We start from the raw sequence: 13,607 nt of genomic DNA, 5'->3' as shown, positions 1-13,607 counted from the left end.
TAAATCCATTTAGTTTAATGATAGGTTTATCACATCATTTAACCGTTTGAATAATAATAATAATAATAATATATTAAATATATAATATAGCAATAAACTAAACAAAACAAAACAAAAAAATTGAGGATAAAATCGCATAATAATATTTAAATATTTAAACCGTTTTTTTACTTAAATAAAAGTTTTTTATTATTTAAATGTAAAATATGTTAATTACTTTTGTAATAAAATAAAATTCTATATTTTATTTACATATATTTTGTATTTATTTATTTATTTAATTACTCATTCATTTAGTTTATAGTTTTTGGATATTCATTATCCAAAAAATCATCATAAATTCAAACTTTTTTTGTTGTTGTTGTTGATGATTGCATACCTAATAATATTGTTTATTGTTTATTATACTAAATAATAATAATAATAATACTAAAAAAAATTAACTTAAAATCATTAATTATTCAATAGGGAGATTTCAATGTACTATACTGTATAATAATAATAATAATAATAATAATTACTATATAATAATAATTGTGTAACTTTTTTTTATATATATATATTTAAATAAAAATCTGTTAAATCATTGTATATTTATTATTATAATTACTTTTTATTAATGATAAATATATCATCATAAATAATATATCCTAATATTAGTATATTAGTATTTATTAATGTTATAATTATAATGTTATAAAAATAATTATAATAAAAATCAACAATATCATCTTTTATATTAATAGGTTTTAATTAACGGATGCATACAAAAATAAATAAATAACAAATTAATCAATTAATTAATACTATATATATTAAATGCTGATTAAATAAATACAATTTTTGTGTGTGTGTGTAAATACGTTATATCCCTACCCCCACCCACCCCACCCCCATTGTTATCATCAAAATATATTTGTATTAATTAAGTATAAAATTCATGTATAGTATTAAGTTTTATTTTTGTGGCTAAACTAAATACTATTCAATTAAAATCACAAAATCACAAAATCTATTAATTAATTAATTATTATTATTAATATTATCTTCTAATCTATTTATACAACAACTAAAAATCAAATTCCTTAATATCTTTCATATATATATATATTTCATAAATATTAATAACAACAACAACAAAATACAGTATATATTTTGTTTAAACAACTAATATGTTTTTACAAATAATAATAATTCATTTTACCGGTACATATATATGTCAATTCTGGTCTATTTGGTACAAATAAACAAAAATTATTCAATATATATATATATATTACAGATATATATAATAGTTATAATTCTTGTGAAAAAAATCTATTTCTAAAAACTATATATAAATACAGAATATTCTTATATAATAACACACAGAAAAAATCGACCGGAATCTACACATCTATTGAAGAAAAATTTAGTTCAATCGATAACACAGTTATACTACAGAATATATAGACTACAAGTGCTATTCACTACTACTACTACTACTACTACTATCCATCCCTAAAATATTATTATTATTATTATTACACAACAAAATTGCTTATCTAAGCTTAAATATACTATGTGTGCAATATATATATATACTAAAAATAGATTTTCTGTGTAAATATATATATTTAAAGGACACAAACGACATGCTTATTGTGTTGTTGATGTAAAAGTAGTAGTAGTAGTAGTAGTAGTAGTAGTAGTAGTAGTAGTAGTAAATGAAATAACATAATAGACATACACATCAAAATCTATGTCTAATATTATTTTTTTGAAATGTATTTTCAATTTGTTGTTGTTGTTGAGGATGTTGTTATTTTAACATCGATATCAATAATAGATAATCATATACTGTTTAAATATAATCACACACACACACACACACACATACACACACATACACACACATACACACACATACACACACATACACACACATACACACACATACACACACATACACACACATACACACAAATACACACACATACACACACATACACACACATACACACACATACACACACATACACACACATACACACACATACACACACATACACACATATACACACACATACACACACAAAATTACTTTATTTTTGTTTAATTCAAATTTCATTCAAAACTTGGCAGCACTTTTCAAATCAAATCAAAACCAACCAACAAAAAAAACCAGAAATCAATTTAATATTTAATTATTTTCAAGTGTTTTGTTTGAAAAATTATAATTTCACAAAATAACAAACAATTTAAAAAAAAAATAATGTACATGGAAATAAATATATATATATAAATTAATATCAAGAAAATTTCCTTATATATAAATTATAGTAATAATAAATTTTCTACAATAACTTTCCCTCTAATTTCAAAATAAAAACTTTTTTTTTTTACTACTATTGGTGTGTATGTATGTAATATACAATATGTATGTGTATGTATGTATGCAACTAATTAAAAACAAAAAATTAACCGTGGTAATTGACGTGCATTTGAAAAATTATTTTATTTAATTCATTATAAGAAAATATTTCTCTATTAGTATTAATATTATTAAATAAATTAATTACTAATTGATTAAAACAATTGCTTATTATTCATATATATTAGACAAGTGCGCCAAAAAAAAATTGTTGTGTGGGACGTCAACAATAACATCCAACAACAACAACAACACCAACAATTATAAACCAAATAACCAAACAGCACAGTTAGCTTTGATTGGTTATAACCTGGATAGGAGAGCACCAGAGGTCTACCCTCTAATATATGTGTTTATAATATGTATGACCCACTGACCCGATTAACACTGCGTGCACTCTAACGGCAATACACATACACACACACATATACAGTGTACATACATATACACACATACATACATATACAGTACACATACATACATACATACATACACTCAAAAACCGACACTCAAAGGTATCAAACAATTATTTAATGCGCTTACATATCGTGTAAATCTAATGAAACACTAATTTGATATTTTTATTATTATTATTATTTATTGTATATATAATTATTATTAAGTCGACACATACATATACACACACACATAGAGAGAGAGAGAGAGAGAGAGAGAGAGAGAGAGAGAGAGAGAGAGAGAGAGAAAGAGAGAGAGTAACACAATTTACCTAAATTTAATGGTTAGTATAGAAAATTAGCCCTAACCTTAATATTATTATTATTTTTTTAACTAAATAAAATTTTCACCTAATTTATCATGTACAATTTTTCGCAACCACAATATTTTAAAAAAAAAATAATTACTATACCCTGATATGTATATTAGTAACAAAAAAAATTAATAGATAATAATAATAATCAATACCATCAATATTGATAGTGTGTATATCTATCTATGTGTGTGTGTGTGTGTGTGTGTGTATGCAAAATAAATAGTTTATCAAAACATAATTATCATTATTATTATTATTATTATTATTAAACATACATAGATATAGACATTTGAACTATTTGTCCTAAAAAAAAAATTATAATATAAAAAAACTTTGATATTTATTTTCTAAATGATATCAAACAAAACAAAAAATTGGTTCACACATTATTATGTTATTTTATTATTAATTTATGTATTAATTTTTTTTTGATATAACAAAACAAAACAAATTTTTTTTATAGATGATATATTTCCATAACAACAACAATTATTATATATATATATATATATATATTATTTTAAATATATATATATAACAAATTATAACAACAAGTGTTAAGATTAACAAACAAACAAACAAAAAATTAAAATAATACAAACAATAATTTTCATAATAATCCTTATTTATATATATTTAAAAATTTAAAAAAAAAAACTAGTAAAACGATTAAATAATAAATTATGTAATAATTTGCATTAATGTATAACCAAATATAGGTGTATATATATATATATTGTATTATATAAATCCATAGCAAATGGGACGACCCCAGAGAAAGAGAGAGAGAGAGTAGGGAAAGGGAGACATACATAGAGATAACACAACAACACAAAAAAAGAGAGTAAAAGTGTTTTTTTATATTATATATATATATATAAATATATATTTTATTTTTAACAATAGATTTGGACATAAATTTATGTGTCAACTCAATAAAAAAAAGCTATGCCATAGAAAATAAAAGGGACGGGATTTTTTTTAGTTATATAAGTTAAATACAAATATGTGTGTCCTCTTTAATAGACGGGAGAAAGAGAGAGAGAGAGAGAGAGAGAGAGAGACTACTAATACATAAAAATGACTATACATTTGTCGGATTGAAATTGTATAACATTTTTTTTTGTTGTGCGCCTAATACTAATAATACTAATAATAATAATAATACATTAATATTACAAATACAGTGTTAAATGCAACACAAAAAAAACTGATGAACCGAGAAATCAGTTATGCAATTGACTGATGTTTTATTTTATTTGATATATACATTGAATTTATAACTAACAAAAAAAAAGAAGTTTTCATTTCATTTTCAATGATTGTATAATAAAAAAAAAATTCACACAAAAAAATGCTTTTCAAATGAAAACACTATTAAACTAAACAACACTTTCACTATTATATATATATATATATATATATATATTGACAACAATATTGTATTTATAAAAAAAATGGGAACAATCTCTCTCTCTCTCTCTCCTCTTAAATATATGCATAAAACAAAATTGATATAAAAAAAATGGTATCACATGTTATTAATACAAAAGTATATACACACACATACATACATACAAACACACACACACACACACACACACACACACACACACACACACACACACACACACACACACACACACACACACACACACACACACACATTCACACACATACAAACAAAATTCAACATATATTCAATACAATTTCCAATACATAAATATTTTTTATATTATAATAATTGTATTGGAAATACAAAAATGTTTTTCAGGTGAAACTGTTTTTTGACAACAAAAAATTGAAAGCGAAATATTTAAAAAACCGGTTAGTATTACAACATTATTATTATTATCGATATATTATCGATACTACTACTGTGTAATAGTTACTATACTATAGTAACTAAAATACCTAAATTTGATTGATATATACATACAAGACAAACAAGTGTACTGTATGTATGTATGGTATGGTATGGTATGTGTCCATATCACTAGACATCCCCCAATCCCTATATTTTTTTTATTTATAAAAAAAATAAACCATTAAAACAGTATATGTTCAGAGAGAGAGAGAGAGAGAGAGAGCACAGGTAGCCAATTAATCTGGCCGTACATCTGCTTTTATATGTGTTGGTTGGTTCACGCAAATGGGAAAGTTGTGTATATGTATATACTGTATAATTTTATTCAATTGATAATACAGGTACTTATATATATATATATATATACCTGTATATACATTATACAGGTATAATAACATTGAAAAAGGGGATTTCCTAAAACCAATAGATTTTTTGTTGAAGATATAGTCACTATATTATAGTGTATATATATAGTAATAAAATATAGTTTTATTATAATATATATATATAAAAAAAATCTAACCAATTATGGTACATTTTAAAATTTATACAATTACACTATAAATTATATCTAATATAAAAATATAATAGTAATAATTTTGTACTGTATTATTATTAGTATTATCATCGTTATCATCATTATTATTATTATTAGTAGTAAATATGTTAAATATTTATTATGTGAGATCATTTAATATATAAGTATTTACGTATATATATATATATATATATATACCTCTATATTATTGTATCCAATTATCATAATTATTATTTACTGATTATAATGTGTAATTGAATATACAGTTATTTAGCAAACAAATTAAACAGTTAAAAAAAATTAAATAATAATTAATTTCTCAATCGTTGTTAATAATAATAATAATATAATTTTGTTTTCTCAAAATTAATCTCTCTCTCTATATATATATTTAACCATCAAAACAATTATATATATGTATTAATAATAAATTATAAAATTTATTATTATTAAATATATATACAGTATAAATATTTATAGCATAGTGTTGTTTATGGTGTATATGTAATAAAAAATATATATTTTTAGTTTCATTATCAATGAAAAAAAATAAAACTAACAACAATTTTAGCGCTCAGTTATCTCTCTCTCTCTCTCTCTCTCTCTCTCTCTCTCTCTCATTCAAAAACACATCATCAATATAACCACCAAATAATTGTCGTCAACTATACCTATATGTGTGACATATTTTTAAAAAAAAAAATAATTGGGAGGGGGGAAAGGGATGGGTACAATCTACCGGTATAATCATTTACAGTACATACATATATATAATCGTTACAACATATATATATATAACAAATGGTTGTATTATTATTATTATAAATACACTGAAAATAATAATAATAAAATTTCTCTCTCTCTCTCTCTCTCTCTCTATTCTAGACAATTCATACTCCAATATCTAGATAGTGACACAAAAAAATTGTATAGAAAAATAAAACATTCAATAAATAAAATAAAAATCATGAATCGTCTATCAGGTTATCGTCATTATTATTATTATTATTATGTAAAATACTTATATATTATACATACATATATTGGTATAACAATATATATATATATATATAGTAGACTATACTGACAATAAATGGGTGATTCAGGTGAATGAGAAATTCAATCATCACCAGTGTTTGCATATGTCATCGCTTAGTATATACTGTATATATATATATATATATATATATATACAGTAGTATACCAGTGCCACTGTCTATGTGTGTGACATTACCTGGGAGTGTCGTCTAATGGATTGTCCGACAATATACTGTATATATTATATAAGAGTGAGAGTGACTGATAGAGAGAGAGAGAGAGAGAGAGATACTGATGAGAAAAATCCTAGAAAGAGAGAGTCAATGGATCAGACAATCAATATGTTATGTTTAACACAGTTATTCATATATCAAATAATATGTATTAAAAAAAAAAAAAAAAAAATTCAAATCCCAATACCTGAGTGACAATAGTGTCCCACAATATATAGACAATCTATAAATATATAGTTTATTTTGAAGAATAGATTTATAATATCGTTTGAGTAGCATTTATATCCATAAATCTCTCTCTCACTATATATATATATAGGTACTATATATTTGGTAAAGTAAGGGAATGGGAGCTTTTAGGGTTAAGGGATGGGAACAACACACACAAATACGATAACCGATTACAATAATAACATGTTTTAATCGACAGCTATTATTATATCATATATATTCAAGAAAAAAAGTATTATATATATATAAGTGATGTCTAAGATCTGAGAGAGAGAGAGAGAGAGAGAGAGAGAGAGAGAGAGAGAGAAGAGAGAGAGAGCTTTATGTCGAGAGGTCATAGGAGACGACATTTGGATATATAATAGCATTTTTGCTATTTTGTTGCACTTTTGCCATTATTTTGTATGCTCTCTCTCTCTCTCTCTGTTAAAAGCAATATATCTATTATGTGTGTCATAGATATATATATTTTTCAATACATTATATGCTCCATATATCATATTATGGGAAAAAAATCAGGGCTTTCAAAAAAATAAATACATATACCTGTAGTATTGAAATTATATTGAAACGGTTTTTCGCGCAATTTTAAACTTTCTCTCTCTCTCTCTCACTCACTCTCACTATTTTATTACATTAATGACAATAAATTTATATTGTTTTCTCTCTCTCTCTCTCTCTTAACATTTTTTTTAAGTACAACAAACAAATAGTAATTATTATTTTCCATAATTTTTTTTCTGTTCCCATGTTTTCATTAGTTTTAACAGTTAAAAGTGAAAATCAAGTGTTTGTGTGTTGTTGTGATGTATTTAATAGACTAGTGAATAGATTTTTTAAATACTAATTATCGGGATATCCAATCCGAAACTTATTTTATTATTTTTATCTATCTATATATAACTTAATAGTCTATTTAATTAATAGTTAAAACAAAAATTTTAAACAATAAATTACTTTTTTTTAATATAGAAAAACAATTTCCAATAAATAGACTAATAGTAATAATAATATTTTCTAATAGTATTCAACATTACCCGTCAATTTTATTAATTTATCAAATTTATATTGCATATATTTTTTTGAGGGGGGGGGTAAATTAACTATCAATTACAGGGTTAATTAGTTTTAATTTATTTTTCAAATATATATTTTTTTATAAATTAGTTTAAAATCTCATTTTAACCAAATCTATGGGTTGTTTTGCAACTCTCTAGTGTGCGTTTAGCATACATAACACGACACTGTTTTGTTAAATAAAATATTTATTAAAAAAGGGGGGAATTGTTGTAATTTTTTTCCTCAAACACATACCAAAACTTTCCCTTTAATAATAATAATAATATTTAAAAAAAAATGTTTGCAAATAAAATACAATCATTTGCTCATTTGAAATGCAATTTGAATTTAAAAACTAAATTGTAATTTCTATCCTATTTTGCACACAAAAAATAATTTGCTTAACGATTCAATCAATCAGTCAGTCAATCATATAAATGTTTTAAAAAAATAATACTAAATATTTTTTTTGTTAATTTTAAAATTTTAAAGTTTTTTTTCTCTAAAATATTTTTGAATTAACATGTTTTAAATATTTTGATTAAAAGTTTTGACAAAATTATATATATATATATTTATCATTTTTATCAAACAAAACAACAAAACAATTTCATTCATAATATAATAATAATAATATTTATATATCATTAACCAAAAAAAAAATTAGGAGATATTTTAAAACATGATTTTTTTTAACCAAATAATAATAATGATAATTATCTGTAAAAAAAAATAATGATTATATATATATAACAATAATAATTAGTGGTCTCTATTTTGATATAATTTATCAAGATAAAATCTATAAAAAAAATAATAATTAAAAATAAACTAACAATTTTCAACTAAAAATAATTTTAAAAAATTTAAAATAAATAAAAAAAATAATTAGTAGCTTGATAATGTAGCTTCTATTAATTAACTAATTTTATTATTTTATTTTTTAATAAAACAAAATTTGTATGTTTTGTTTAATGAACAAACAAACAAACAAACAAAACAAAAAATAATAAATTAAAAAAATATTTAATAATTTTCATACAATTTTTTTTAATCACTGTATACTTAACTACACTATACTGTAATATTGTAGATAATTTACTACAATATATTAATACTATATAATATATAGTATATATACCCTTAATTGAGATCATACAGTGTATTAGGGAAACCTACTTAAACATATATATTTAATTTATTATACATATATATATATATAAATTTATATATGAATTATCCTAAACAAACACAACACAAATAATAATAAATAATATAATAATAAACGACATTTTATAAATTTAATACATAAGTTAATAAATATATATAAAAAATATATAAATCATTTTTCTACAGTTTAATTTTATTATTATTATTACTTTCAATTGTTTTTAATCATCATTTTTTGTTTGTTTGTTTGTTTGTATTTTATTGCATAATAGTAAATCACTTTATTATTTAGTAAATTTTTGTTGTTGTTACATAAGTAACACGATATTAGTGGAAGTATATATTATTATTTTTTAAAAATAAATATATATATATATATATAATACAAACATATATTTTTTGTGAGTGTGTGTTGGGGTAAATATCAATAAAGTTTATATCAAATATCAAAGAGAGAGAGAGAGAGACTTATAATATAGAGAGTCCAACAAAATTATATAACATTTTTTTTGACTATATTTTTATGACCGATCCATATATATATATATATATTTTATAACATAAAAACATACATAAAAAACATTACTATATATTATATACACTGAAATCCTTGAAATTCCTGTAATTTTTTTCCGTGTAATGGTATTCAAACACAACAAACAATATGTTTGACAATAAAATGCACACTAAAAAAAAACCTTATTAATAAATACCAAAATCAAAAAACATAATATCTCTATATATATAAAAAAAATGATCCAAAGTTTTATATATATATTTAACATAATTTCTATAAACATTTTTTTTTATGATATAATTTTTTGTTCAAATTTCTATTTTTAGTGGTCACACATATTTTTTATTTTCTATTCAATTCAAACACACGTTTAACACATACATACAAACACACACACACATCAACAACAACAAAAAACTTATTAATTAAAACCTCAATTTGATGTACAAAAAAAAACATCTGTCAAATACATGGCTTATTAGCGCTCAGAGATAACACGCTTTTATTTATTATTTAATAAATTTAATAATTTTTTTTTTTTTTGATGAGACAATTGATGTATTATTTATTATGTAATAAATAATTAGAATATAAATTCAATAAATTATTTTATTTTTTAAAAATAATAAATACTAAATGTAAAATACATTTAAAATTATTATCAATTTTTTTTTAAAAAAATATAAACAAATTGGTTCAAATTTCAAATTTACAACAACAACAAAATTATAACAATTATGGAGGTCAACCCTAACAACAACACACCTAATTACTTGACCAACAAAAATATCTATACCTAACCTACACAATACACACCCACAAATATAACACCCAATTTTTATGCCCGGGATATATATATATATATATATATATATATATAAATGATATGAGAGACCCAACTATCACACCACTAGTCTATTAGTTGATAGTGTATAAAATATTTACTGTATATATATATATATATATATCAATGTATATCACACACACACACACTTTGATTTAATTTCACTGATAATTTAATATCTATTTTTTGTTGTTGATTAAAATAAATAATTTAATGGTAATCACATAAACATATAACACACACACACACACACAAAATAAAAAGTTAAATCAAAAAAATAAAATAAATTTTTTCTCACTAAATAATCAGTATATTATATAAAAAAAAATTCATATACGCCATACATTTTGTTTTCAATATAAATATTATATATATATATATTATCAAACATTTATATCAAATTATCATCAATACTAACAAACAGTTTAGTTCATAATAATCATAATTTTAATAATATTTTTAATTTCAAACATTTGTGTGGGCATTAATAAATTATTAGTTAATTTTTTAAAAAATAATAATAATAACCAATATATTTAGCAAAAAAAAAATATTAACTAATATTAACTGATAATCAAATAATAATTTTGATAACTGATAGCTAACTAAATATTACTAAAAATATAATAATAATAAAACAGTATTTTTTTCTAAATCATATGATAGATATAACTATCGCTTAATAAATATTAAGTAAACCAATAGAAAATAAAAACTTTTAATTTTTTGTTTTGTTTAACTAATTATTATTATTATTATTAACTAACTAACTAACTAACTAACTAACTAATTATCATCAAACAATAATAACCAATATTAACCAATAATTAGTGTTCAGACCCAATGATTGACCAAAAAATTTATATAAAAAATCAATTATTATAATGACATACATGCGGGTGGCCTCTGGTCATCGTCGTCGTCATCGTCGACGCCGCCACCGATCATTATCTCGTCGGCTTCGGGCGATCCAACACTAGACGGCTGCAGTACAGCCACTTGTGTGGCCCCGACTACTACTACGGCACTGTCTGAACCGTCAATTGTTGTTTGTTGGTCACCGCCGCCGCCACCACTACTTTGTCGGCCATTATTATTGTTATTATTATTATTATTATCGATATCTATATTATTATTACTATCTTTGTTTGTATTACTATTGATGCCATTGTTGTTGTTGTTGTTGATGTTGGCCTCACTGTTATCGGCGGCACCACTGTTGTTGTTGACCACAACAACAGCCGTCGTCGTTACCGATGACGCACTACTGTTGGCCACCACTGATGTCAACATTGTTTGTGTTAACTTTTATTTTTAAAAAAAATCTCAGTCAATATATATGTGATTATATAATATATGATAATCTCTTTCAGTCGTCACGTTGTTGTTGTTGTTGTTGTTGACGATAATGTCGTCGTCGTCCTCATCGACATCGGGACGACAACAGCTGTTGTAGCAGACACTACCTAAACCACCGCAACTTCTTCTTCTTCTAAACGACTTCTTCATCAATGGTAGTATCTATTGGTTGGTTGGTTGTTGTTGTTGTCGCTGATGATAGTGTTGTTGTTGTGGTAGTAGTGGTGGCACTGTTGGTGTTGTTGTTGATTATCCTCACACACACTGACTGACTGACTGACTGACAGGTGTGGTGGTGGTAGTCCTGCCTTCCTCTTAGCGATGATCGTCGTCGCACGTGTTGGTGTTGGTGGTAGTGATGATGATAATGGTTGACTACATACCAGACCTCCTCCTACTTTCCCCCTACCAAACCATACATACACAGACACCACCAAAGTGTTTGGTATGTATTATATGATAACAACAACAACAACTATCCTGAAGACGACTTTCCTTTTCATATACAGAAACACTTCCAGCACTTCCACAGTGGGTAGTCGTCAACAACAATATAAAAAAACAGATACACAACACACAAACACACGGACTATACCATCATTTGATGAGATAATTGATTAGCTGATCCCAAATATATACTCTGTAGGCCTGACTGATGGTTATTATGATTGTTGTTGTTGTTGTTGTTGTTGTTGTTGTTGTTGTTGTTGAAGACCTCTTGTAATGAGAAAAATCAACAAAAAAAAACCAAAAAACAAAACTAAAACAACAAAACTAACGATCAAAACGAGAGTTCACTTTCGTCTTCAATATATATATATGTATTACTGTATGAAATGTATGATATTTTTTCTGTGTTGTGATAACTATCTCTCTCTCTCTCTCTGACTCTCTCTGACTCTCTCGCGATGTTAACCTACAGGCGCTCTGTACTACTGGTGCCACAAACAACTAACACATACAACAAACAATATACAGCATAACCTGAAAGGGCGTACCATTCATACCGTCACATATACTATGAGAGAGAGAGAAATACATAACATATATATATTGTAATACTCTCTCTCTCTCTCTCTTTCAGTATATTAGTAAATGTTAGGAGAATAGAGTCGAGAATAACATGTTGTAAATAAAGTGATTTTTGGTTTTTATATACAAGTTGTATGAAAACCGAACCGACAAATATATATATATATTATGTATTTTATATATTTTTTTAAAAATATAAATTGAAACTTAATTAGTCTATTATTATTTAAATATTATTTTTTTTAATAAACATTATATTTAGTTTTTAATTTTTTAATTTTTTTAATAAATCAAAAAACCCCCCTAGTTGACTTTTTTTTAATAACCGAACCGTTTATATATATATATATACATGTCTAGCCTTAGTGCATAGTGTATTGTCAAGTGTAATGCCTGTAATGTTTACGCACACTCTCACTATCGTCAATACAACAAATGTATGGCACAGTTATGCTGTAACACATTGTGTGTGTGTGTGTGTGTGTGTGTGTGTGTGTGTGTGTGTGTGTGTGTGTGTGTGTATGAGAGAGGCGT

General features: G+C 23.8%; 1 protein-coding gene across 1 annotated transcript in view; it reads right to left on the bottom strand.

Annotated features, from left to right (window-relative positions):
• The window catches only part of LOC128956225 (nuclear hormone receptor FTZ-F1-like), a 34,411-nt gene extending 21,351 nt beyond the window's left edge, over positions 1-13,060 (bottom strand). The window contains exon 1 of the mRNA XM_054301912.1: positions 11,576-13,060. Within this exon, the coding sequence (XP_054157887.1) occupies positions 11,576-11,975 (400 nt within the window). The 5' untranslated portion in view covers positions 11,976-13,060. The remainder of the gene's footprint in view (positions 1-11,575) is intronic.
• Between the last annotated feature and the right edge of the window lie 547 nt (positions 13,061-13,607).

Source organism: Oppia nitens, unplaced genomic scaffold (assembly GCF_028296485.1).
Source record: "Oppia nitens isolate AA-2021 unplaced genomic scaffold, nextdenovo-longstitch-racon4-pilon3 scaffold2_pilon_pilon_pilon, whole genome shotgun sequence".
NCBI lineage: Eukaryota > Metazoa > Arthropoda > Arachnida > Sarcoptiformes > Oppiidae > Oppia > Oppia nitens.
Note: the sequence above shows the minus strand (reverse complement) of the source record. Positions and strands in the feature narration are given on the sequence as shown.